Source organism: Salmo salar, chromosome ssa06 (genome assembly GCF_905237065.1).
Source record: "Salmo salar chromosome ssa06, Ssal_v3.1, whole genome shotgun sequence".
NCBI classification, from domain to species: Eukaryota; Metazoa; Chordata; class Actinopteri; order Salmoniformes; family Salmonidae; genus Salmo; species Salmo salar.
The window spans coordinates 72129537-72157463 of NC_059447.1; the positions used below are offsets into that span (position 1 = coordinate 72129537).

At 45.3% G+C, this 27927-nt stretch overlaps 2 protein-coding genes across 2 annotated transcripts in view; one reads left to right on the forward strand and one right to left on the reverse strand.

Moving 5' to 3' along the window:
• The window catches only part of LOC106607982 (probable methyltransferase-like protein 24), a 50754-nt gene extending 29191 nt beyond the window's left edge, over nt 1-21563 (forward strand). Inside the window, exons 3-5 of the mRNA XM_014205523.2 lie at nt 3077-3222; nt 13754-13979; nt 20333-21563. Coding sequence (XP_014060998.1) covers nt 3077-3222; nt 13754-13979; nt 20333-20650 — 690 coding nt within the window. The 3' untranslated portion in view covers nt 20651-21563. The remainder of the gene's footprint in view (nt 1-3076; nt 3223-13753; nt 13980-20332) is intronic.
• A 4018-nt stretch (nt 21564-25581) lies between these two features.
• cdc40 (cell division cycle 40 homolog (S. cerevisiae)) overlaps nt 25582-27927 on the reverse strand; it is a 48179-nt gene continuing 45833 nt past the window's right edge. Inside the window, exon 15 of the mRNA XM_014205521.2 lies at nt 25582-26122. Within this exon, the coding sequence (XP_014060996.1) occupies nt 25945-26122 (178 nt within the window). The 3' untranslated portion in view covers nt 25582-25944. The remainder of the gene's footprint in view (nt 26123-27927) is intronic.

The window sequence follows — 27927 nt, forward strand, 5'->3', positions numbered from 1 at the left end:
AATACAAATGCAGTGAATGAATGAATACTGTAGATACTGTATCTGATCTAGATTATAAAGCCAGATGGAGTGTCCTAGTTCTAGAACGTTGCACTGTCTGTCTAGAATTGAGGAGGGAGACCAAAGTGGCTGCAGGACCATGTGCCTGTTCCCAAATCGCATCATATTCACTGTAGTGCACTTCTTAGTGGTGCACTGTGTAGGGAATAGGGCGCCATTTGGGACACTGAATGGTTATTCAAATTAGCTGCTGCTGTGTAGTCTGACTGGAACTAAAGCTTCTATAGATGATTCAGTACTTTGTCATGCCAGTCAGTGGTGCATAAAGGTCTAACTGGTAAATAAACAGAGAATAACCAACTCGAACTGTAAACAAAGCACCCTTTTCATATTATGCTCATTGAAAAAGATTTTGTCTTGCTTGACAGCTCACACATGCGTCATTACTCTAATGATTACCATAGAGATGGCATTCTGATTCGTCTGATTCGTCTCGTTCCTACTAAATCAATGAGAGGATCTTGCCTTGTTAGATTGGTTGTTATTTCCTATGGCACAGGAAATCGATTGAAATGCTGTTGTGTTGTGTGAGGATGAAGATTGAGAGGCAAAGACATACTCGGCTTTTATGTCCTTGTGTCTTACAGTCAGCAAAATACTAAATAAACCTGAAATGCACAGTGTGATGGAGGCTTCAGCATCGATGAAGGTGTTTAAATAGTCAAGTACATCGGATCCTTGCTAACAGTCCAAGTCTTTTCTGATAATGAAGGCATTGTCCCTCCGTAATCAAATTAAGTTAAGAAACATTGGCAACTTATTATCTTGTCTTTCATATACTGTGGGCCCACAGCCCTGCTAATAATAAAGCACCTAATCTATATCTAGCATGGCAGGCATGCTGCTCATAATGAATAAGCCTTTGGGGGAGTGTGTGTGTGTGTGTGTGTGTGTGTGTGTGTGTGTGTGTGTGTGTGTGTGTGTGTGTGTGTGTGTGTGTGTGTGTGTGTGTGTGTGTGTGTGTGTGTGTGTGTGTGTGTGTGTGTGTGGAGGGGGTGAGTCATCCATCATCTACACTGACAGGCGGAGAGGGAGTTGCCATGGAGATTACAGTGTACCTCAGCAGTAATTCTGACTGACGTCGTGGTTGGCAGAACTCAGCCTCTGAGAGAGACACGCTGCACTGGGATTGTGCAATTAATATAATTAGACACATATACATACTGTGTATACACACACACATATACACTGAGTGTACAAAACATTAGGAACACCTGCTCTTTCCATGACATGACCAGGTGAATCCAGGTAAAAGCTATGATCCCTTATTGATGTCACTTGTTCAATCCACTTCAATCAATGTAGATGAAGGGGAGGAGACAGGTTAAAGAAGGATTTTTAAGCCTTGAGACAATTGAGAAATGGATTATGTATGTGTGCAAATCAGAGAGTGAATGGGCAAGACAAAATGTTTAAGTGCCTTTGAACAGGGTATGGTAGTAGGAGCCAGGCGCACCGGTTTGAGTGTGTCAAGAACTGCAACACTGCTGGGTTTTTTACTCTCAACAGTTTCCTGCGCGTATCAAGAATGGTCCACCACCCAAAGCACACCCAGCCAACTTGACACAACTGTGGGAAGCATTGGAGTCAACATGGGCCAGCATCCCTGTGGAACGATTTTGACACCTTGTAGAGTCCATGCCCCAACGAATTGAGGCTGTTCTGAGAGCAAAGTGGGGGGGTGTAACTCAATATTAGGAAGGTGTTCTTAATGTTTTGTTCACTCAGTATATATATATATATATATACACACACACATACACACACACAAGAGGCTAAAGGCATATTCATCTCTATGGATAAATGATTCTCTTCTAAAGATTGAAGCAGTCGGAAACAAGACATTCCAAAGCCTTATGACATCACAACAAGAAAGAACGCCCCTAAAGATTCTAGACTCCTTACAGATGTTTTTTTGTGGCATGGGAAAGAAAGCAGAAATGTCAACAGACTTTGTAAAGGGCAGATGGAGTGGTTAATGAATGCTGTAAGAGACGAATAACAGACATGGATATGGGTCTAGCACAGGATCACTATGATAGCGACTAAAACCATGATTTTATCTGTGTTCTGATCTCTCCTGGTTTTAGTCGGACTGTTATTAACATGATGGTTCAGTGAGGTTCAGAAGAGAAGGATCAGTCACCGGTCTCTGCAGAGCAGTGGACTGGACTGTATCCCACACAGGGAGCCACACAGCCTAAGCTGCAGTCTGTATGGGAAAGACATTGTGATTACAACACATGATCAGTCTCAGTCTCTGGCAATGTCCGCTGGTCCAGTCAAGTTCAGACAGTCTCTGGAGACAGAAGAGATAAAGCAATCAGACAGCAAACAGTCATAAATCCTGTCTGTTTCAAAACCTCCCACACACACTCAGACATTCAGGACGCACACACACACATGCACACACACACACATGCACACACACACACATGCACACACAATGCACACACACACGCACACACACACACAATTGGATTGTTGACTGGCACTAGCTGAACCTGTCATTCACCTTGGGAAGCGTTCTCTTTCTCTTTTGTCAATGGAATCCTTGAACATTAAGACAAGATGAAGGTGCCCTGTCACTTGTGGGATGGAGAATCATGTTAAGGATGGAGGACGCATTTCTTAACACTAAATCCAATCTTTTCTCCTTTACTGAAACCAAAAGGAAAAGAAGGCGAGGGGTAGAGGAGGAGAAATTGAGAGAGTGCTGCACGATGAGAAAGAAAAACATGTTGAAATATGAATAAGGCACCTGGTGAATGAATCTCAGAATGTGTCTACAGTATGTGGGTGTGTGTGGTGAACATGTGATGGGACAGGGGCAAGCATAACTATGGTATATGACGTGGATGATGATAACAATTACGATAATGATGTTGATAACGATTACGCTAATGACAACGATGGTGATCACAATTACGATAATGATAACGATGGCGATGATAATAACGATGACAATGATATTTTTGGGGACAGGTGTATTAATGACCCCTGTTTCTACCTACAGGTGTTTTGTGCCCCCCCTTCCCCAGAGAGCCCCGTGGTACAGGGAGGTCAGGAGGGGCCAGAGGGGCACTGGGCAGTGTGTCTGGACAGCAGGTACAGCCTGGCACAACGGATACACATCCAACACTGCCGGGTCTACTCTCTGGGGTGAGTACACACACACACAGGCACACACAGGCACACACACACACACACACACACACACACACACACACACACACACACACACACACACACACACACACACACACACACACACACACACACACACACACACAAACATGCACACGAATGCATACACACCTCCACATGCACACACACACATCACGGGCACACACAAGCCCGCACGCGCACACAGAGGAACAGCCTGGCCCAAACCAATCACATCATATCTCTGGAGTGAGTGTCAAGTAATCTGGTGGCTATATTGCAGGTTATAAAGGTATTTGACCTTCCAGGAGAGGCTTTGTCCCTGCTGTATTTCCAGGGCCGAGCTGGACTGGCTGGGCTTGGCAGTGGCAGCATGGTAAAGTGGAGGGTTAAAGAGATTAAACCGCTGGAGGGCCTATTAATGTGGGTGTTGAGAGACAGCACAGGTGTGCTGACAGCTGCAGGGTTAGCAGTAAGCAGGCTCTGGACACTAAGAGGGACAGTAAAGGACAGTATAGGAGGGTAGAGGAGGGAAGAGGACGGTAGAGGACGGTAGAGGACAGTAGAGGAGCGTACAGGAGGGTAGAGGAGCGTAGAGGACGGTAGAGGGTAGAGGATGTAGAGGAGGGTACAGGAGGGTAGAGGAGGGTAGAGGAGGGTAGAGGAGGGTAGAGGACAGTAGAGGAGCGTACAGGAGGGTAGAGGAGCGTAGAGGACGGTAGAGGGTAGAGGACGTAGAGGAGGGTAGAGGAGGGTAGAGGACGGTAAAGGACGGTACAGGAGAGTAGAGGATGGTAGAGAAGGGTAGAGGACGGTAGAGGAGTGTAGACGAGTGTAGAGGAGGGTAAATGAGGGTAGAGGACGATGGAGGACGGTGGAGGAGGGTAGAGGAGGGTAGAGGAGGGTAGAGGAGGGTAGAGGACGGTAGAGGAGTGTAGAGGAGGGTAGAGGACGGTAGAGGAGGGTAGAGGAGGGTAGAGGAGCGTAGAGGACGGTAGAGGGTAGAGGAGGGTAGAGGAGGGTAGAGGAGGGTAGAGGAGGGTAGAGGAGGGTAGAGGAGCGTAGAGGACGGTAGAGGGTAGAGGAGGGTAGAGGAGGGTAGAGGAGGGTAGAGGAGGGTTGAGGACGGTAGAGGAGTGTAGAGGAGTGTAGAGGAGGGTAGAGGAGGGTTGAGGACGGTAGAGGAGTGTAGAGGAGAGTTGAGGACGGTAGAGGACGATAGGGGAGGATAAGGGAGGGTAAAGGACAGTAGAGGTCAGTAGAGGAGGCTAGAGGACGGTAGAGGAGAGTTGAGGACGGTAGAGGAGAGTTGAGGATGGTAGAGGAAGGTAGAGGACGGTAGAGGACGGTAGAGGAGGGTAGAGGAGGGTTGAGGACGGTAGAGGAGTGTAGAGGAGTGTAGAGGAGGGTAGAGGAGGGTTGAGGACGGTAGAGGAGTGTAGAGGAGAGTTGAGGATGGTAGAGGACGATAGGGGAGGATAAGGGAGGGTGAAGGACAGTAGAGGTCAGTAGAGGAGGCTAGAGGACGGTAGAGGAGAGTTGAGGACGGTAGAGGAGGGTTGAGGATGGTAGAGGAAGGTAGAGGACGGTAGAGGACGGTAGAGGAGGGTAGAGGAGGATTGAGGACGGTAGAGGACGGTAGAGGTCGGTAGAGGAGGGTTGAGGACGGTAGAGGAGGATAAGGGAGGGTGGAAGACGGGAGAGGAGGGTTGAGGACGGTAGAGGACGGTAGAGGTCGGTAGAGGTCGGTAGAGGAGGGTAGGGAGGATAGGGGAGGGTAGAGGACGGTAGAGGTCGGTAGAGGACGGTAGGGTAGGATAGGGGAGGGTAGAGGACGGTAGAGGTCGGTAGAGGAGGGTTGAGGACGGTAGATGACGGTAGGGGAGGGTAGAGGACGGTAGAGGACGGTAGGGGAGGGTAGAGGACGGTAGAGGACGGTAGGGGAGGGTAGAGGACGGTAGAGGATGGTAGGGGAGGGTAGAGGACGGTAGAGGACGGTAGAGGTCGGTAGAGGAGGGTTGAGGACGGTAGGGGAGGATAAGGGAGGGTGGAGGACGGTAGAGGATGGAGGAGGACGGTAGGGGAGGATAGGAGAGTGTTGAGGACGGTGGAGGTCAGTAGAGGAGGGTAGAGGACGGTAGAGGAGGGTTGAGGACGGTAGAGGATGGAGGAGGACGGTAGAGGAGGGTAGAGGAGGGTAGAGGACGGTGGAGGTCAGTAGAGGAGGGTAGAGGACGGTAGAGGAGGGTTGAGGACAGTAGAGGAGGGTAGAGGAGAGTACAAGACAGTATAGGAGGGTAGAGGAGGGTAGATGAGGGTAGAGGAGAGTACAAGACAGTATAGGAGGGTAGAGGAGGGTAGATGAGGGTAGAGGAGAGTACAAGACAGTATAGGACAGTAGAGGAGGGTAGATGAGGGTAGAGGAGAGTACAAGACAGTATAGGAGGGTAGAGGAGGGTAGATGAGGGTAGAGGAGAGTACAAGACAGTATAGGAGGGTAGAGGTGAGGGGGGCGGGGCGGGGCGCAGGAATAATGGGGTGGGAATGCAGCAGTAGACCTTTAGGGATTACCCCTCACTGTTGGCTGTCTGCCTGTTAATAGCAAGGTCAAGGATCACATGAATTGGTTGGAGGGAAACATATCGGATTTGTTATTGGTGACTGATGAACACACACAGATACAAGTGAAATGCACACACATATACACACACACACAAACACACACACACATGACAAAGCTCCAGAGTAATTACCGGTCCGTACCATATCTACTAAAGTAATTTATCCTTTAGTCAAAAACGGACACTTTTCATAATGTTACTTGTAGTAATGCCCACTCATGTCAAAGTACGCTATAAAAGTGTATAATATACTGTATATATACCTGTCTGTATTGATCTAATGATCTGTGGGTTGGTTTTGTCTGCCACATTAGTTTGATGGACTCTTGTAATAGCAGATAAACAGGAGAATATCACCTACCTTATCACTCACATCAACACTGTGGGAGAGAGAGAGAGAAAGAGAGAAAGAGAGAGAGTTGGGTTAGAGAGAGAGAGAGGGGGGATGAGAGTGAGATAGCTTAGGAAGTACAGAACATCATTAAGCGCTGTGAGTTTTCCCTCTAATCGACCAGAGAATAATAAACCTGGAACTAGGGCCCAGATTTGGTCTTGGTCAGGAAAAGGTCAAGCCAACCATGATGAAAGCTGGTTTGTTCCTTCAGCATGGCTGTTCACATAACCTTTGGTCCTATATGTACAGAACTACCAGTTCCAGTGATATTTGAGGATACAAACTGTGGACAAGTGTATTTTATAGTGGAGAGAGAGACAGCCACGAAGGTATTGCACCATGAAACCAATGGGACCTTGCCACACATCTGGAAAGTATTGGAGAGAGAGAGAGAGAGAAAACGAGAGAGAGCGGGAGAGAGCGAGTGAGAGAGAGATTAGGGAAACAATATAAATAGGTACATTTCACTAAGGGGGCATTCTACAACAGTTCTGAATATGTGACCTCACACAACCTGCATCCTTCATAAAAGAAGTCATAAATCATGACCATCCTTTCAGAGCACTTGATACACTACATGACCAAAATAATTCACCTCGTCATTCTACGTCATGGAAATAGCAAATGTTCCTCATGTTTTGTACACTCAAGTATGTGGACACCTGCTCGTTGAACATCTCATTCCAAAATCATGGGCATTAATATTGAGTTGGTCCTCCCCTTTGCTGCTATAACAGCCTCCACTCTTCTGGGAAGGCTTTCCACTAGATGTTGGAACATTGCTGCGGGGACTTCCATTCAGCCACAAGAGCATTAGTGAAGTCGGGCACTGATGTTAGGCGATCAGGCCTGGCTCGCAGTCGGTGTTCCATTTCATCCCAAAGGTGTTCAATGGGGTTGAGGTCAGGGCTCTGTGCAGGCCAGTCAAGTTCTTCCACACTGATCTTGAAAATCTATTTCTGTGTCACGCCCTGACCTTAGAGATCCTTTTTATTCTCTATTTTGGTTAGGTCAGGGTGTGACTAGTGTGGGTACTCTAGTTTTGTATTTCTATGTTGGCCTGATATGGTTCCCAATCAGAGGCAGCTGTATCTCGTTGTCTCTGATTGGGGATCATATTTAGGCAGCCTTTTCCCACCTGTTGTTTGTGGGATCTTATTTTGAGTCAGTGCATGTAGCACCTCTGTCGTCACGGTTTGTTGGTTGTTTCTTTTTTTTTTTGGTTGTAAAGTTTCACTAAAATAAAATGTGGAACTCAGATCACGCTGCACCTTGGTCCTTCTCTACACTCAATCCTGACATTCTGTATGGACCTCACTTTGTGCACGGGGGCATTGCCATGCTGAAACAGGAAAGGGTCGGCACAAAGTTGGAAGCACAGAATCATCTAGAATGTCATTGTATGCTGTAACGTTAAGATTTCCGTTCACTGGAACTAAGGGGCCTAGCCCGAACCATGAAAAACAGCCCCAGACAATTATTCCTCCTCCACCAAACTTTATAACACTCCAGCCGACACTTTGCGCTTGGTGATTTTAGGCTTGGGTGCAGCTGCTCGGCCATGGAAACCCATTTCATGAAGCTCCCGACAAACAGTTATTGTGTTGATGTTGCTTCCAGAGGCAATTTGGAACTTAGTGAGTGTTGCAACCAAGGACAGGCGATTTTTACGAGTTACGCACTTCAGCACTTGGCGATCCTGTTCTGTGAGCCTGTGTGGCCTACCACTTCGCGGTTGAGCTGTTGTTGCCCCGGTCAGCTGCCCCAGTTGACCGGGGCAGTTCTAGCAGGGCAGAAATTTGATGAACTGACTTGTTGGAAAGGTGGTATCCTATGACGGTGCCACGTTGAAAGTCACTGAGCTCTATGGGCCATTCTACTGCCAATGTTTGTCTATGGAGATTGCATGGCTGTGTGCTCGATTTTACACACCTGTCAGGGTATGGCTGAAATAGCCGAATCCACAAATTTGAAGGGGTGTCCACATACTTTTGTTTATATACTGTATATTACCATCTGAAGACGAGCCAGGATCATATCTAAGCTCCTCCAACCAAGCTCTGACTAATACAATAATAACAAACAGCCCACATCAGCAGAGGAAACTGTGCTCTGCTCTCATAAATAAAAAAAGTAATAAATACCTGCAACAGTAAATCAACCAGGGTCGTGTTCTGAAAAGTAATATTTCAGGAGAGGTCATTAAAATGACATTAGAAGTTATACCCCTGAGTATCTCTCCCTCTTTCCTGTCCCCAGTCCGTGGCCTAGATTTCTCTCTTTCCTTCTCTGTCTCTCTCTTTCTCTGTCTCTCTCTTTCTCTCTCTGCCTCTGTCTCTCTATCTATCTCACTTACACATACACAAACACACACATGTCTGTAGATAGTTGGTTGTCATGCTGTAGCCAGGAATGTCTGGTATTTTATCCCCAGGAGAATTGTGTCCTTCTTTACCTAATAACCCCCCCCCCCACCCCAGTCCACCCAACACTACGCTCCACTGCTCCAAATTAAGATTTGTCAAACACAAATGTGAAATCTCATAGTGTGTCTGTGCGTGTGTGTGTGTGCGCTACGTCTCATGCGTGCTGTTAAACGAGGCGTGAGTGGCGGTGCCCAGGCAGGATGAGCAGATGTTCTTTCATTGGCCTGGCGCATCGCATGGGGGACCATGGTGTGATTTCACACATGAAATATCAAGGACCCATACTTTACCCCATCTCTACTTCCGTTTCACATTCTATCCATCCCTTTCCTCCCTCCCACCACTCTAGTTTTCTGTCTGTCTTTCACTCCCTTTCTGTTTCTCTCTCTCTTTTTCTCTCCCTCTATTCCTGCCCTGGAGGTGTAGCACACAGAGCAGAACCGCTGTGTGTTAGTGGAGTCACTCAGCCATTCCCCTAATGCAGTCCCCAGTCCCACAGTCCTCATCCCCAGTCCCACGGTCCTCATCCCCAGTCCCACGGTCCTCATCCCCAGTCCCACGGTCCTCATCCCCAGTCCCATTGTCCTCATCCCCAGTCCCACGGTCCTCATCCCCCAGTCCCACGGTCCTCATCCCCCAGTCCCACGGTCCTCATCCCCAGTCCCACGGTCCTCATCCCCCAGTCCCATAGTCCTCATTATCAGTCCCATAGTCCTCATCCCCAGTCCCATAGTCCTCATCCCCAGTCCCATAGTCCTCATCCCCAGTCCCATAGTCCTCATCCTCAGTCCCATAGTCCTCATCCCCAGTCCCATAGCCCTCATCCCCAGTCCCATAGTCCTCATCCCCAGTCCCATAGTCCTCATCCCCAGTCCCATAGTCCTAATCCTATGTCCCATATTCCTCATCCTCAGTCGGATAGTCTTCATCCTAAGTCCCATAGTCCTCATCCTCAGTCCCGTAGTCCTCATCCTCAGTCCCATAGTCCTTATCCTCAGTCCCATAGTCCTCATCCCATCCCATAGTCCTCATCCTCAGTCCCATTGTCTTCATCCTCAGTCCCATAGTCCTCATCCTCAGTCCCATAGTCCTCATCCTCAGTCCCATAGTCCACCCGTGTGTCATAACCCCCCACCCCCGACACACACACACACACACCTTTGTGGTTGTCATGACACCACGGTCAACAGGGAATCCACTATAATCCCCATGTTTGAAGAACTGTTCTCTTTCCTCTGACACAGCAGCGGTTCTGTCTTTCCTGGCTTTCACCACACAGTCTTGTGGGACAGAGGATAACTACCTGCAGACACTGTATGATTACCACCCTCTTCTATCAGACATGTAATCCAGGGAAGCAAACAGACAGACATGGGCTGCATCCCAAATGGCACCCTATTCTCTGTATAGTGCACTACTTTTGACCATGGCCCTTAGAGACCTTAATCTGTCGTTCTGCCCCTGAACAAGGCAGTTATGCTAGGCCGTCATTGAACATAAGAATTTGTTCTTAACTGACTTGCCGAGTTAATTAAAGGTAAAAATATATATATATATATATAAAAAGGGAATAGGGAGCCATTTGGTACGCACACAGAGTCACCATTGACAGTACTTAGTCTTTTCCCCCATCCTCTCATGAAAACAGCAAGCCCTGTCATCTGAAGTATCTTTTGACTAAAACAATAGTGAAGAACGAGCCATTCTCCTGGTAGGGCCTGCTATGATACCATTAGTTGTTGTGTTAACTGAATCATTTAGCAGAAAGAGTAACAGAGATGTCTGAAGGCAGCATTCCCCTCCCTGCCCTTACCTCTCTCATCTCATCCCTGCATCCCCCTCCTAAACGCATGATTGTCTATGGGGGACCAGAGTAGCTCATCCATGAGAAATTAGCTTTGAGAGATACTCCCTGAGCCACAATTACTGTACAGGGATACAGCGAGCCACATCACAAACAACACACTCAGATACACAGACAGGGAGATGGAGATAGAGTCAAGGAGAGAGCGAGAGAGAGAGAGAGAGAGATAGAGAGAGAAGTCTGCCTGCAATGATTTATAGATGACAAGGAGCTTTCAGTGAAAGAGGAAAAGAGTGAGAAGAGAAGAAAGGGTGGAGAGAGAAAAGAAGAGAGAAAAGGGAGACGCTGGCTCTGATGCTCGTTGGATGTGTCAGGGCTTGAAAACTATCAGGGAAACCCAGCCGCGAGCTGCCCAGTGACACGAGCCTACACTCTTAGAAAAAAGGTGCTAAGTAGAACCATACAAGGTTCTTCAGTTTGTCCCCATAGGGGAACCTTTTTTTCTAGGAAGAACCGTTAGATTATAAAATGGTTCTTGGTAGAATCCTATGCAGAGGGTTCTATCTAGAACCCTCTATGTAGTGTTCTTCAAAGAACCCCCTGTATATTGTTCTACCTGGAACCCTCTATGAAGGGTTCTGCTTAGAGCACTCTGAAGGGTTCTACCAAGAACCATTTTATAATCTAACGGTTCTTCCTAGAACCCTCTATGAACGGTCCCACCAGCCTTATTAGCCTTTTAAATTGTATTATTTATGACTATATATTACATACATCATAACGCCTTTCTTTGATGGCCAAGTTATCTCCTGGTTTACAGGCCACATCAGGCCTGCAAGTCCCATTATGCTGGTTTGCAAAGTGATGGGCAATTCCTATTGGAATCCAGCCAGAGTTAGGATATCCAAAAGTGGAATTGTTAATCACCTGCAACTTCCATTCAGAATGACTGCCAGGGTAGGGTAAATTGAACATTGAGACTACCTCAATCATCTAAACTGGAACAACTATCTCAGTAACGGGTGCAATAAATCCAACAGACTGGATTAGTTTAGAAAACGGTGTTATTTATATTTGTATAGAATTAAAGTTATTAACCAATCAATGTAAATGCAAAAACACAGACATTAAAGTAAAACAAACTATTCTGAAAATCTCCCTGCAATAAAACATGCTGGGAAATATTATATATGGTTCTGTGAAGAACACTTCTTTCCTTCCAAAGAATCGACAAAGAACCCTTTCTTCCAAAAACGGTTCTTAGGATGTTAAAGGTTCTAGATAGAACAATTTGCCTTACAAAGAACCCTTGTCTTCCAAAAAGGGTTCTTCTGATCGAACGGGTTCTTGGTAGAACCCTATCCCTCCACAAATAACTATTTTGGAATAATTTTTCCTTAGAGTGTACCAGACAAGGTAAATGCCTTCTATGCTCACTTTGAGGCAAGCAACACTGAACCATGCATGAGAGCACCAGCTATCCCGGACGACTGTGTGATCACGCTCTCTGTAGCCAATGTAAGACCTTTAAACAGGTTAACATTCACAAGGCCGCTGGGCCAGATGGATTATCAGAACGCATACTCAGAGTATGCGCTGACCAACTGGCGAGTGTCTTCACTGACATTTTCAACCTCTCCCTGACTCAGTCTGTAGTACCTACATGTTTCAAGCAGACCACCATAGTCCCTGTGCCCAAGAACGCCAAGCACTCACTTCCAAGCACGCACTTCTGTAGCCATGAAATTCTTTGAAAGGCTGGTCATGGCTCACATCAACACCATCATCCCAGACGCCCTGGACCCACTCCAATTCACATACCGCCCCAACAGAATCACAGATGACACAATCTCCTTTGTACTCCACACTGACCTTTCCCACCTGGACAAAAGGAACACCTATGTGAGAATGCTGTTCATTGACTACAGCTCCATGTTCAACATCATAGTGCCTTCCAAGCTCATCACTAAGTTAAGGACCTTGGGACTGAACACCAGCCTCTGCAACTGGATCCTGAACTTCCTGACGGGATGTGCATGTGTGCTTAGTCCCCTCCTGTGCTCCCTGTTCACCCATGACTGCGTGGCCACGCATGACTCCAACACCATCATTAAGTTTGCTGACGGTGGTTGGCCTGATCACCGATGACAATGAGACAGCATAAAGGGAGGAGGTCAGAGACCTGGCAGTGTGGTGCTAGGACAACAACCTCTTCTTCAACGTCAGCAAAATAAAGGAGCTGATCGCGGACAACTGGAAACAGAGGACCGAGCACACCCCCATTCACATCGACAGGTCTGTAGTGGAGCGAGTCAAGAGCTTCAAGTTCCTTGGTGTCCACATCACTAAGGATCTTTCATGCTCCACACACACCAACACAATCGTGAAGAGGCCACGACAACACCTCTTCCCCCTCAGAAGGCTGAAAAGATTTGGCATGGGGCCTCAAATACTCAAATAATTCTACAGCTGCACCATTGAGAGCATATCGACTATCTGCATCACCGCTTGGTATGGGAACTGCTTGGCATCCGACCGCAAGGCGCTACAGAGGGTAGTGTGTACTGCCCAGTACATCACCCGGGCCGAGCTCCCTGCCATCCAGGACCTCTATACCAGGCGGTGTCAGAGGAAGCTCTAAATATTTTCAAAGACTCCAGCCATCCAAGTCATAGCCAAGTTATCGTTACTTATTGTGTGTTTATTATTGCTTGTATTATTACGTGTCATTAGTTTTATATTGTTTCTCTATTTTCTTTCTCTCTGCATTGTTGGGAAGGGCCAGTAAGTATTTCATTGTTAGTCTACACCATTTTCTTTTCAAATCATGTGACAAATAACATTTGATTTGATTTTGATTTGATTTGAAGAGAGAGCCCACTGGGCACACACTGGTTGAATCAACGTTGTTTCCAAGTCATTTCAATGAAATTACATTGAACCAATGTGGAATGGACATTTAATTGACGTTTGTGCCCAGTGGGAAAAGAGGGAAGAGAGGGAGGGGCAAAACAAGCCTTTGTCAGTCTTGAAAACAATCAAGAAAAAATCTAATATTTTTCTGCTCATATCCATACTTTCAGCCTTCCATTGAATTATTAATTGAGCTGCTGAAGTGAGCAATACTTTTCCGCTCCATCAGATGTACAAACAGAAGTCCTTATACAATATGCCATATATAATTCTATCTGTAGCCATCCACTCAACCATCCATCAAATATGCTGTATATAACCTCTCTCTGTGTTTATCTCTCTTCCTCCCTCCCCTCTCTCTCTACCATAGGTTGGGTATGGAGGATAAGACTCTGGAGCGCTCTCTGGCCAGGGCGGGCTGTGAAGTGCACTGTTTTGACCCCAGTCTTAGGCAGGCCCACCTACAGGAGTCAGACATGTGGCTCCACCGTCTCTCCGTAGACTGGAGGGACCCCAACCCAGCCATCCCCGCCCAACGACAGCACAGCAACACCAAGAAACTGGCCACCATTCTCAATGACTTTGGACACAGACAGGTCAGAATGCACAGAGAGAGGAGAAGGGGTTTATGGGTAAAGGGAGATTGCAAATGGGCCAATGTGGCCTGAGTCAGACATAACGAATAACTCATGTATGGGATTATACCCAGAGAGTACACAGTGCCCTCCATATTTATTGGGACAGTGAAGCATTTTTTATTATTTTGGCTCTATACTTCAAAAGTTTGGATTCAAACGATAGCTATAAGGTTAAAGTGTATACTGTCTGCTTTAATTTCAGTGTATTTTCATAAATATTGAGTGAACCATTGAGAAATTACAGCACTTTTTGTACATTATTCACGATTCATTCAGGATTATCCGTAATCATGGTAGCATCCACATTCATGTAGAAGTGTTTAGAAACATATTCTATTCTTATTTACAATAAAAGTGACTCCAAAATGACACAATACATTAATTTCTATTGGGCATAAAATAATCTGAAACACAAAATAAATAGAAAATAAATCCAACAAATCTGTAGAGTCATTGTGTGCTATCAATACCGGACTAAATACTTAACTTTTGTCTACTTTAATAGACATATATGTGAATTTATTCAATACTTTTGCTCCCCTAAAATGTGGGGACTATGTACAAAAAGTGCTGTAATTTCTAAACCGTTTACCCATTATAGATAAAAATAGCCTCAAGTTAAACTTGCCAGTCTAATCCTTTGGAGTATAGAGTAATTATCCCAATAATGACAGATGGCACTCTATGTACATAATACAGTAACAACATACTCCACTACCAGCATCCAGCACACAATATACAGTACCTGTCTTTTACAGTATATCATATACATGACCACAATACACACAACCCACACAATAGTCACTACAAAAGTCACCATAAAAACAAACCAAAATTACTTATTTTCCTCACTTCAACCAGAAAAGTCTATAAGAAAATGGATCTGTTCTCTCCCTATGAGCTGAGAGGTTGAACTTTAGTATGGCTTGTTGACTCCTGCAGCTCTACTGCTCATCATTCATTCCTCCAATGTCTCCTCTTGCACTGGAGGGCAGAAAAGTCACTTATAGTTATGGCTTTCCTCCTTTAAACATTATCATTCAAAATATTAAGTCCCCCAGGGCTCTGTGTTCGGCCTCATCAGATATGGATCTGCATACAAGATCAACGACATCCACATGCACACACACGCACGCACGCACGCATGCACGCACGCGCACACACGCACACACACACACACACGCACACGCACACATGCACACACGCACACACGCACACGCACACACGCACACACGCACACACGCACACAGACATACACGCACAAACAATAAGCCAGCGGTGCGTGTGTAGAACGGCGCCCTTCCCTAAATACAGCAATACTATGCATAGTATTCAGGTGAGAATAGAAGTATTCAGGCGAGGGCCTCCCGAGTGGCACGGTGGTCAAAAGCTGTGCCACTAGAGATCCTGGTTCGAGTCCAGGCTCTGTCGCAGCCGGCCGCGACTGGGAGACCCATGGGGCGGCGCACAATTGGCCCAGCGTCGACTCGGTTAGGGAAGGGTTTGGCCGGCAGGGATGTTCTTGTCCCATCGCGCTCTAGAGACTCCTGTGGCGGGCCGGGCCCAATGAACGCTGACACGGTCGCCAGGTGTTTCCTCCAACACATTGGTGCGGCTGGCTTCCGGGTTAAGTGGGCATTGTGTCAAGAAGCAGTGCGGCTCGGCTGGGTTGGCTGGGTTGTTTTTCGGAAGACACACTGCTCTCGACCTTCTCCTCTCCTGAGTCCGTATGGGAGTTTCAGCGATGGGACAAGACTAACTACCAATTGGATACCACAAAATTGGGGAGAAAAAGGGAGAAAAAATAAATACAAATTATTCGGGCGAGATCCCAGCTATTCATCCTGTGGAAGGACTTAGTCTTTGATGAGGACTTGATAATTCAAGTTTGTGGAAGTTGTATAGTGGAAAGGAGTTTACAGTTGATGTGAAATCAGTGCTGTAAAAAGGAGGTTTGGGTTGATACTCCCACACAGATAATCAATCTACCTCAGCAGAATTCATCTGACTTAATTTATTTGTGCTGCTCTCGTTTTGTGAATTCTAACCTCTCACTGCATTTTCCAGAAGGCAGGTTACCTCAGTCTAATTCATCACTCTGTTTTTTCTCTCCTTTTTTGCATGAGCAACAGTTTAATCAGTGCAAATTTAAATCAGGCTCTTGAGCAGAATGCCAACAAGCCACGCACCGGCGCCTAGCATTAGCAAGTCCATGCTTAGAGGCGTCAGCCATTAATTCCTCTTTTGGAACCAGAAACAAAGCTCACTATACCATACACATTAGTGTGAGAGAAATAATTAAGACGTGTGGGTGCGTGTTCGTGTGTGTCTGTGTGTGTGACAGATAAAGAACAGACCACATCCCTGTACCTGCTTTAGATGCAAAGCAACACACACATCTCCATACTGGGATTTTTTTAATGTGAGTACACAGCATGCTAAAGAAACAAGCGTTTGTCTTTCTTCTCTCTGGCTTTGTTACAGAAGAATAGCATGGAGAACTGATGAGCCGCTTCTAAAGGTCAAAATATGCATTAGTTTGTGTTCCTTATCGGTGATTACACAGCTCATAAATGAGTCATACCCGCTCTGGTCAGCATCAGAGGCTATCTCCATGGGGATGAACACACCAATTCAACAGTCCTTCAGATCTCATGCAAATTGATTTGCTTTCTCCTAATGCACAATAGAAAAACAATCAGAGACACTCTTTCTGACAATCAGGTCACTTCTCAATGTCTCACATCCACACTGTCACAAGAGGGATACGCAGCTTTTAACATGGCTTCCATTGTATGACTCCTCCACAGTGCAAGCCTTTCCTCAACATGCTTAGGGTTAGTGTTATCATGCAGTTGTGGGGGACAGTTTGGAAACAGAACAGGCCCTGGACCAGTTGTTAGGGGAGGCTGTGAGAGTCTAAACAGAACCTCTCTCTCTCTCCTGATCCCATTGAAGTGTAATTAAATGTCTACTCATTACGATGGTCTCTGGAGAGGCCTGTTTCAGATATGTCTCCCCCTGCCTCACATCCACTAATTAAAGAACACAAAATACTTCATCTCTGCTTGATACAATCATAGAAATCACACAGGCAGGAAATACATCCCTGTAGCCCCGCTTATCTGTGTACTGTGTTGTATCAAAATACATCCCTGTAGCCCCGCTTATCTGTGTACTGTGTTGTATCAAAATACATCCCTGTAGCCCCGCTTATCTGTGTACTGTGTTGTATCAAAATACATCCCTGTAGCCCCGCTTATCTGTGTACTGTGTTGTATCAAAATACATCCCTGTAGCCCCGCTTATCTGTGTACTGTGTTGTATCAAAATACATCCCTGTAGCCCCGCTTATCTGTGTACTGTGTTGTATCAAAATACATCCCTGTAGCCCCGCTTATCTGTGTACTGTGTTGTATCAAAATTGTCATAAACACATGTAAGCATTGTGACAAATTTGGGGGTAGAGTTGGACTCTTGTGATAGTCAGCCCAACAGCTTTAAACCATTATGCCAAGAGGTTCGAGCCTTTTGATGAAGTTGCTGGTATTTTGGGCTATAAAGGACGCCACAATAAGTTCTGCAAAAACTGCAATTAGCCGCTGAAAGAAATCATTATGGGCCTATTAGTTAGACTCAAGTGTCAGTTTCCATTTATAAAGGTTCATCAGAGGTCAGATAACTTGTTTGTTCACACCAAACGATCAGCTTTCCTCAAAAGCGTTTAGAAATGAATTCATTCTTCTGTTTGATGGCTGAACGGATTTCATTCCAGCGGAAGGCCGACTCAACTCATTGAATATTGTCTGCAGTTTCTCTCTGACTGGGATGTAAAGTTCCTCTCTTATCACAAAGAGATAACAGGGTCTCTGGGTTCTCAGTGATTCTGTTGAAGACATCACCTTTGGCAGTGGTTAAAAATAGTGTGTAGGTGGCTGTGCATTTATCGGCTTAAACCACGTTGAGCCAGCAGGCTGTGAACAGTGAACATACTCTCTGTTTTTCCTCTCATTAAAAAGATGGAGTGATTCTGACCTCCTTCCTCTTGAGCCTGAGGGACCACAATTACTTTACTGCCTGACAGAGACTTCACAACTAAAGGTCTGGGCTGAGTGTGACTTCACAACTAAAAGTCTGGGCTGAGTGTGTGGCCCAAAGGTAAAAGGCGATGGTAGACATGTTTTGCTGTTCTGCAACTCCATAACAATATATCCAGACTGCAGGGGAACAGAGGATGAGACAAGAGGAGGAAGTGGTTGTTTAATTAGCTTCAATCCTCGCTTGCCAGGCTTTATAGCAATGCTATAAGCCTACAGTGTTTAAGACACAAAGCTAGGAACTAGACAAGGCTACTGCTGACCTTGGGAGAAGGCAGACTGAGGCATAGCCTCACTAAACGACTAGATAAAAGCTCCTTCCATCTCCAACACCCATCGGGCTCACTGAACCTCCCTCGGTAGACCCCAATTCAGGCCAAACCACCATGCACCCACCCACCTACCCTCCCTCCCCAAATCCATGAGTTATTGCCCTACTTCCAATCCTCCCTGTCAAGGTAGTTTCTGTCTGCATATCTCTATTCCTCTCACACACACACACACCGTTTAGTGCCGCTACTTCTGCACAGCGATCGGAGATCTCTTCAGAGATGTGTGGGGCCATATGGAGATGCTCACGCAAGACTGCCGCTTTTCGAGGGCTCACAATTTCTCATACTAGGAAAACGAAGGGCAGATGAGCTGCCGGTGGTGTGGGCTTAGGGGACATCGAGAGGGATATGTTGTGATGTCCGTGGGATTTGCCTTGCATGCCAGTTGATGACACATCAGGGAGAAGAAAGCTGTCAAATAGAATTAAGTTATTGAAAGTAGCCCATTCAATACACACCCTGAGAAAAGTATATCTTGAGTAGAACCATTCTGGGATTTGTAAGACCTTCATAGCCTGCACACACACATGGGGAAGGGGGGGGGGGGTCATAACATCCCTGTTGGTTAGGGCAGTTCCATTGGGAGACCCAGAGACAGAGAGCACTTCATTCTGACTAGTTCTATCTGGGGGAATAGCTGCTTTTATGAAGGCTTGGAATGTGGGGAGAAAAGGGATTTCCGCAGTCACTAAAGAAATATAAGGGTTGTGTAAAGTCTTGTTAGCCCTTTGTTAGAGGGATGGAGTGGATATTGGATATGGGCTGTCAGAGAGCCAGCCAGCTAAAGTTATTTTACTCTAGCCATTGAAGAAGTGTTTTTCTGTTCGACAGAAATACTTGCATTAGCGTAACACTAGTGTGCTGGAAGATAAATATGATTGGTTTGTGGAAAGTTTGGGTCAACTATTGACAAATATTATTGGCAGCATTGGAAGTTGCCAATGGTGATGTCATGAGGCCATGAGGCAATCTGCCAATGTGAGTGTAGTAAGGTACACAGGAGACAATAAATTGGTGAAATAAAATGGCAAAAGCAAAGAGAAGCTCTTTCATTAATAAGGCTTTGAAACAGTATGGGTTCAAGGAGTTGATATGACATCAGAAACATTACAGCACATTTAAAGGCCCAGTGCAGTCAAAAACATGATTTTTCTGTGTTTTATATATATTTCCACACTATGAGGTTGGAATAATACTGTGAAATTATGACAATGCCATTTTAGTGTAATTGCTGTTTGAAAAGACCGCCTGAAATGTCAGCTTCTTTTGGTGGGAGTTTTGGCCTTCCATGGTGACATCACCATACGGACCAATAAGAAAGAAAGTTCCAAACCTCTCTACCAATAACATATCATTTTCAGATTTTCCCTCCCCACTCAAAACCACTCCCTGACAGGCCTATAAAAATTATTGCTTGAGAAATTGCTCTGCTAAGAAGCATTTTAATTGAGAAATAAAAATCACAGTAAGGTACTTAATTGTTACCCAGAAGTTATTTAATAGTGAGATAAAAACGGCTGCATTAGACCTTTAAATGGCGGCCCAAGGCCTAATATACAATATGTGCATGAAAGTAGCCCATGCATATGATGACTCAGTAAGATCATATCCTGAGACCATTATTAACATTAATGTTAATGCATCTCTCCTTCTCCTCTTCACAGACCTTATACCATATTCACCCTCTCCCCGGCATATCCTCCCTCCTCCTCTACTCAGACACATCCTTTCTTCTACTTGTCCTTCAACCAACCTTCTCTCTCCCTCTTTGCACTGACTCTCCCTCACCTCCATCAAAAGTCCTTTTCCCCACTCTCCATCTTATATCTCTCCCTACTGCGAGATATTATCATTGTTGAGTCTCTCTCCCTCTCTGTTCCAGGTGGATGTTCTGAAGGTAGACATGGAGAGTGCGGAGTGGAAGATTCTAGAGAACCTGGTTCTAGAAGGGGTTCTGAGCTCTGTGGGTCAACTACTACTAGAAATCCACCTCCACTGGGCGGGCTTCGAGGTGAGTGGGGATGACCCATCCGTGGTGCGCTATTGGTTCAGCCTACTGAAGGAGCTGGAGCGTGCTCACTTCCGCCTCTTCCATTACCACAGCGACCCAACAAAGCCCCGCCTCTTCCTGCACCGGAACGTTCTGAACGCCACGAGTGCCTATACACTGGGCTGGGTCAATACCCAGTGGAGGTCCTGAGAGCTGACTGACTGATGGACAGGGCTCTGGCCAATGAGAAGGGGAGATCTGGGAGATATAGTTCAGCTACGATGGGAAAGTCAATCCCATGGGATGTTTCACTTTGGATATTTATTTCTGACCAATACCAGATTCATCAACCTAACCAAAGTACTGTACTCCAGAAAAGGAATGTCTCAATCTATGGAGGTTAATGTAACGTTTTGTGAGCTATACTGTACTCCTAACAAGCTCCTATCATTTCAACTTTTTGAATCACTACTCCCCTACCCTTCCCTGATATGACCTTAGACATGAGGTAATTGCCTCGAGGGCCCAAAGTCCATCTGTCGGTCAGAGCTGCTTTAAAGTGGCTGTTTTGGCTGGAGGTCAGCTGGCAAGCATTGCGGCAGCCATCTCTGTCATCATGGCCTCATCTGGGCTTGGCCCTGAGCCAGCCACCCCTAACAGATACATCCACCCCCTCCTGGAGAATTATCCTCAGAGGCATGGGTAATGAATAGTGAGGTAAGACCACAGCCCAAACTAATAGCCTCAATTTGTCCTCAGGATCTTCTGCATTAAAAAGAGTACATAGGGCTGGGGGAGTAGCTGTCAGACTGAGGCTGAGCACATCTCATTTAGCCCAGGGATGAGTTTCTGTGGGAGGCTACTTATGAGGCAGGGGGGGCTGGAGGTAGTTAAGGTAAAGGCTCAAACGTTTGCCTGGGAGGACAGACAATATGCCTCCTGAAGAGAGACAGAAAGACATGACCGTCTACCCAGAGAATGACCATACCTGGGTTTCAACGGACACACCTACTCATTCAAGGGTTTTTCTTTATTTTTACTATTTTATACATTGTAGAATAATAGTGAAGACATCAAAACTATGAAATAACACATATGAAATCATGTAGTAACCCAAAAAGTGTTAAACAAATCAAAATGTATTTTATATTCTTCAAAGTAGCCACCCGTTTGGGCATTCCCTGTGACTCAGTTGGTAGAGCATGGTGTTTGCAACACCAGGGTTGTGGGTTCGATTCCCACGGGGGGCCAGTATGGAGAAAAAAGAAGAAAAAAAATGTATGAAATGTATGTATGCATTCACTACTGTAAGTCGCTCCTGGATAAGAGCGTCTGCTAAATGACTAAAATGTAAAAATGTAAAATGTTTGCCTTGATGACAGCTTTGCACACTCTTGGCATTCTCTCAACCAGCTTCACCTGAAAAGCTTTTCCAGCCGTCTTGAAGGAGTTCCCACATATGTTGAGCACTTGTTGGCTGCTTTTCCTTCACTCTGCTGTCCAACTCAGCCCAAACCATCTCAATTGGGTTGAAGTCCGGTGATTGTGGAGGCCAGGTCATCTGATGCAGCACTCCATCACTCTCCTTCTTGGTCAAATAGCCCTTACACAGCCTGGAGGTGTGTTTTGGGTCATTGTCCTGTTGAAAAACAAATGATAGTCCCACGAGGCACAAACCAGATGGGATGGCATATCGCTGCAGAATGCTGTGGTAGCCATGCTAGTTCAGTGTGCCTTGAATTCTAAATAAATCAGTGTCACCAGCAAAGCACCTCACACCATCACACCTCCTCCTCCATGCTTCACGGTGGGAACCACACATGCGGAGATCATCCGTTCACCTACTCTGCATCTCACAAAGACACAGCGATTGGAACCAATACTCTCATATACTGCTCAAAAAAATAAAGGGAACACTTAAACAACACATCCTAGATCTGAATGAAAGAAATAATCTTATTAAATACTTTTTTCTTTACATAGTTGAATGTGCTGACAACAAAATCACACAAAAATAATCAATGGAAATCCAATTTATCAACCCATGGAGGTCTGGATTTGGAGTCACACTCAAAATTAAAGTGGAAAACCACACTACAGGCTGATCCAACTTTGATGTAATGTCCTTAAAACAAGTCAAAATGAGGCTCAGTAGTGTGTGTGGCCTCCACGTGCCTGTATGACCTCCCTTACAACCCCTGGGCATGCTCCTGATGAGGTGGCGGATGGTCTCCTGAGGGATCTCCTCCCAGACCTGGACTAAAGCATCCGCCAACTCCTGGACAGTCTGTGGTGCAACGTGGCATTGGTGGATGGAGCGAGACATGATGTCCCAGATGTGCTCAATTGGATTCAGGTCTGGCGAACGGGTGGGTCAGTCCATAGCATCAATTCCTTCCTCTTGCAGGAACTGCTGACACACTCCAGCCACATGAGGTCTAGCATTGTCTTGCATTAGGAGGAACCCAGGGCCAACCGCACCAGCATATGGTCTCACAAGGGGTCTGAGGATCTCATCTCGGTACCTAATGGCAGTCAGGCTACCTCTGGCGAGCACATGGAGGGCTGTGCGGCCCCCCAAAGAAATGCCACCCCACACCATGACTGACCCACCGCCAAACCGGTCATGCTGGAGGATGTTGCAGGCAGCAGAATGTTCTCCACGGCGTCTCCAGACTCTGTCACGTCTGTCACGTGCTCAGTGTGAACCTGCTTTCATCTGTGAAGAGCACAGGGCGCCAGTGGCGAATTTGCCAATCTTGGTGTTCTCTGGCAAATGCCAAACGTCCTGCACGGTGTTGGGCTGTAAGCACAACCCCCAACTGTGGACGTCGGGCCCTCATACCACCCTCATGGAGTCTGTTTCTGACCGTTTGAGCAGACACATGCACATTTGTGGCCTGCTGGAGGTCATTTTGCAGGGCTCTGGCAGTGCTTCTCCTGCTCCTCCTTGCACAAAGGCAGAGGTAGCGGTCCTGCTGCTGGGTTGTTGCCCTCCTACGGCGTCCTCCACGTCTCCTGATGTATTGGCCTGTCTCCTGGTAGCGCCTCCATGCTCTGGACACTACGCTGACAGACACAGCAAACCTTCTTGCCACAGCTCGCATTGATGTGCCATCCTAGATGAGCTGCACTACCTGAGCCACTTGTGTGGGTTGTAGACTCCGTCTCATGCTACCACTAGAGTGAAAGCACCGCCAGCATTCAAAAGTGACCAAAAAATCAGCCAGGAAGCATAGGAACTGAGAAGTGGTCTGTGGTCCCCACCTGTAGAACCACTCTTTTATTGGGGGTGTCTTGCTAATTTCCACCTGTTGTCTATCCATTTGCACAACAGCATGTGAAATGTATTGTCAATCAGTGTTGCTTCCTAAGTGGACAGTTTGATTTCACAGAAGTGTGATTGACTTGGAGTTACATTGTGTTGTTTAAGTGTTCCCTTTTATTTTTTTGAGCAGTGTATTTGGACTCATCACACTGCCTGAAATTTTCCAGATTGAGTGACCTTCATGTCTTAAAGTAATGGACAGTCATTTCTCTTTGCTTATTTGAGATGTTCTTGCCATAATATGGACTTGGTATTTTACCAAATAGGACTATCTTCTGTATACAAACCCTACCTTGTCACAACACAACTGCTTGGCTCAAAACTCCTCAAATTACATTTAAAAAGGCACACCTTAATTTTAATGCATTCCAGGTGACTACCTCATGAAGCTGGTTGAAAGAATGCCAAGAGTGTGCAAAGCTATGAAAGCAAAAGGTGGCTACTTTGAAGAACCTCAAATATATTTTGATTTAACACTTTCTGGGTTACTACATGATTCCATGTGTTATGTCATAGTTTTGATGTCTTCACTATTATTTTACAATGTAGAAAATAGTAAAACAACTACAAAAACTTGAATGTGTAGGTGTGTCCAAACTTTTGACTATTACTGTAGGGAAAACAACTATCAAGGATGTGAAGAATCGCCTCACTCGTCTTAGGTCAATACACATTTAACATGTATGACATTTTACATTAAACTGGGACTTTGAAAATACTTAAAGGAAACGATGTACGCCAAGTTGTAAGGAGACCGAGTTTGCCTGAGCAAATGTTGAATCAGGATGATTCGGACAGCGAATACCAAAGATGGTGAAATTTGTGTTAATGTGTAACCTTAACTGCAGCTATAATGAGCAGATTGAGGGAATAGTATGGTCTCTCCCTCTTCACAATTTGAATAATAATAGAAAATGTCAATCCAGCCGCCACAACTTCTGCTGTTTGTTTTCCCACTCTCTCAAACCCTTTTCCTTTTATTCTCTTTAGTAACGATTCCCTTCTCACCATTAAATCCACACAAACCCCCCCTGAAAAGAATAGTGTTGCCAAGTCGCTATTTCCCTAAGTGCCTTCATAGCAGCATCAAAAGATCAGGGGTATTCATTTTTAATTGAAAGTTTTCAGAATGTATTAATCCTTAAAATGTAAGCCTGAACCGAGCTTAGAATTGTGTAATAAATTTGGTGACAAAGTAGTTGGAGAGCTGCAGAGAGAAGGAAGAGAGAACGATTGAGTCAGAAAGGTTGAGATTGACTCAATCTCTGTCTCCCTTTACCTCTCGCCGTCTCCCTTTACCTCTCGCCGTCTCCCTTTACCTCTCGCCGTCTCCCTTTACCTCTCGCCGTCTCCCTTTACCTCTCGCCGTCTCCCTTTACCTCTCGCCGTCTCCCTTTACCTCTCGCCGTCTCCCTTTACCTCTCGCCGTCTCCCTTTACCTCTCGCCGTCTCCCTTTACCTCTCGCCGTCTCCCTTTACTTCTCTCTGCAGCTCTCCAACTACTTTGTCACCAAATGTATTACACAAAGCTAGACTCGGTTCAGGCTTACATTTTAAGGATTAATGCATTCTGAAAACTATTGAAATTAAAAATGTATACCCCTGATCTTTTGATAAGTCTATAAAGACACTAAGAGAAATAGCAACTTGGCTACACTTCTCTCTTCAGAGGGGTTTGTGTGGATTTAATGGTGAGAAGGGAACTGTTACTAAAGAGAAGAAATCCTAATAAACTTGACGAAATATCTGACCAACGGCAAAAGATGGAAGTATAAGACGACTTGACCAAAGGAAAGCAATTTCTTGACAGGCAAAATTTATAAAATGTTTAATTTCACAAAGGGACATACATTGGAAAACAGAATATTTTCCAGGATAAAAAAAATGGTGTGAACAATACGGACATCACTGATTAAAACAGAAACCAGAAGACATGAAATTAAATGAAAAGCTGAGAAACCCTCTAAACACTAACACACGGAGAAAATGTTGATCTTTCTAGGTATACGTCGCTGTCCTCTCTTCAGATGGGGTAGAAATATACACTGTTACAAAAGGACTAGATACCAGCCCTATGGCTTTTAGCCTGCCACTAAATTAGGGAAAGTACATAACAGAGAGACCACCTCTCCCCCTAAAAAGAGGGAGTCCCTTTGCAGCCCCCACCCCCATGTCTCTAGTCCCAGAGCTTGATCAGTCCGTCCCAGCCACAGGTGATGACCTTGGAGGTCTCGTGGGGGTGCCACAAGGCACTGATGCACACCTTATCGTGTGCCTTGATCCGGTGGTACAGCTTGGTGGTCTTCCAGTCCCAGATATTCAGCTTCCCATCCGCATCGCCAGACACCACATAGCTACAGGAGAGAGCGGGATGGAGAGATGGGAGGAGAGAGAGAGAGGGGTTAGGCTCCCTGCTAAAAATGACTCATGTTCCATTTCACATGAGGTGGGGTGAATTTGGGTCTCTGCTCAAAGGAGGGGTTACTTGCTGTTGCCATGGTTACTAAGAGAGAAGTGAAGGCACCTGCTGATAGGGGTGAGTGGGCTCTTAATTGGGGTATGTGCTAAAATTAGTGCCTGTAAATGGCCTGGTTAGTGCTCTACGTACAGGACGTCTTCAGAAACACTAACTGACTGAAGGACTGGTTTCAGAAGGAAGTAGAGACGAGTCAGTTTGTAGATATACACAATATTACCTGCTTGGGGGATGCGACTTCTCGCACCCCTTCCCTCTCCCCCTGAAGTTTCCAAAATGTCTTCTTCAAAACCCTTTGCTAACATAAACCCCTGGGTTGAATCCAGTAGGTACATTTTAAATTGGAAAATTAAAGGGTGCATCTTCTGCTTGAAAGGCTTGTACCATTACTGTATCATACATCCTATTCAGACAAACACCAGGTGAAACCCTAAGGGGTCAAGTCCCTGAGAAACCGATCCCTGAAGCCCTAGGTCGTATTCACTAGAAACCAAATGGAAGAAAACGGGAAGGGACTACCTGCATTTGTCCAATAAGAACATCTTTGCTTTTCTATTCAAAACTTTGGAAGCCTTCAACTTTCCAGCTGAAATAATACATCTCATAAAAATATTATATAAATATCCTAAAGCAAAAATATACACACATAATATATCTGGTGAAATTGCATTACAAATGGGCACAAGACAGGGATGTCTTCTCTACCCCCTCCAGTTTGCTCTGGCAATTGAACCTACTGCAGAAAGAATTAGACAGGACCCAAACGTAACAGGTATCAGTATTGGTAAACATGAATATAAAAAAAAACGTATTTGCCGACGATCTCCTGATCGTGCCTTCAGAAAGTATTCACACCCCAGAACATTTTCCACATTTTGTTGTGTAACAAGGTGGGATTAAAATTGATTTGTCTTTTTTTCAGCAATGACCTACATAAAATACTGTGAAATGGCAAAATGGAAGAAAAATTCGAACATTTGTAAAAAATAAAAATACAAAATTGTTTAAATAAATAAATAAAAAATTTACTTTTTTTTTTCTCTTTTTTTTAAACAAATGTTCGAATTTTTCTTCCATTTTGCCGAGATGTCTTCCCTGTGGCTCTGTTGGTAGAGCATGGTGTTTGCAACGCCAGCATGGTGTGTGCAACGCCAGGGTTGTGGGTTCGATTCCCACGGGGGGCCAGTTAAAAAAAAATACAAAAATGCATGAAATGAAATGTATGCATTCAACACTGTAAGTCGCTCTGGATAAGAGCGTCTGCTAAATGACTAAAATGTTAAAAAAAAAAAAAAAAAAATGAGGGAGTCATTCAAAAATCATGCTAAACACTACTATTGAGTCCATGCAACTTGTTAAGCACATTTTTACTCCCGCACTTATTTAGGCTTGCCATAACAAAGGGGTTGAATACGTATTGACTCAAGACATTTCAGGGTTTCATTTTTAATGAATTTGTAAAATTTCTAAAAACATAATTCCACTTTGACATTATGGGGTATTGTGTGACAAAATCTAAATTGTATCAATTTTAAATTCAGGCCGTAACACAACAAAATGTGGAAAAAGTCAAGGGGTGTGAATACTTTCTGAAGGGACTTTAAATTACCAATATTGCAAACTCAATCCCCCCCTTGTTAAAAATATTTTCTGAATACTCTAAAATCTCAGGATATAAACTTT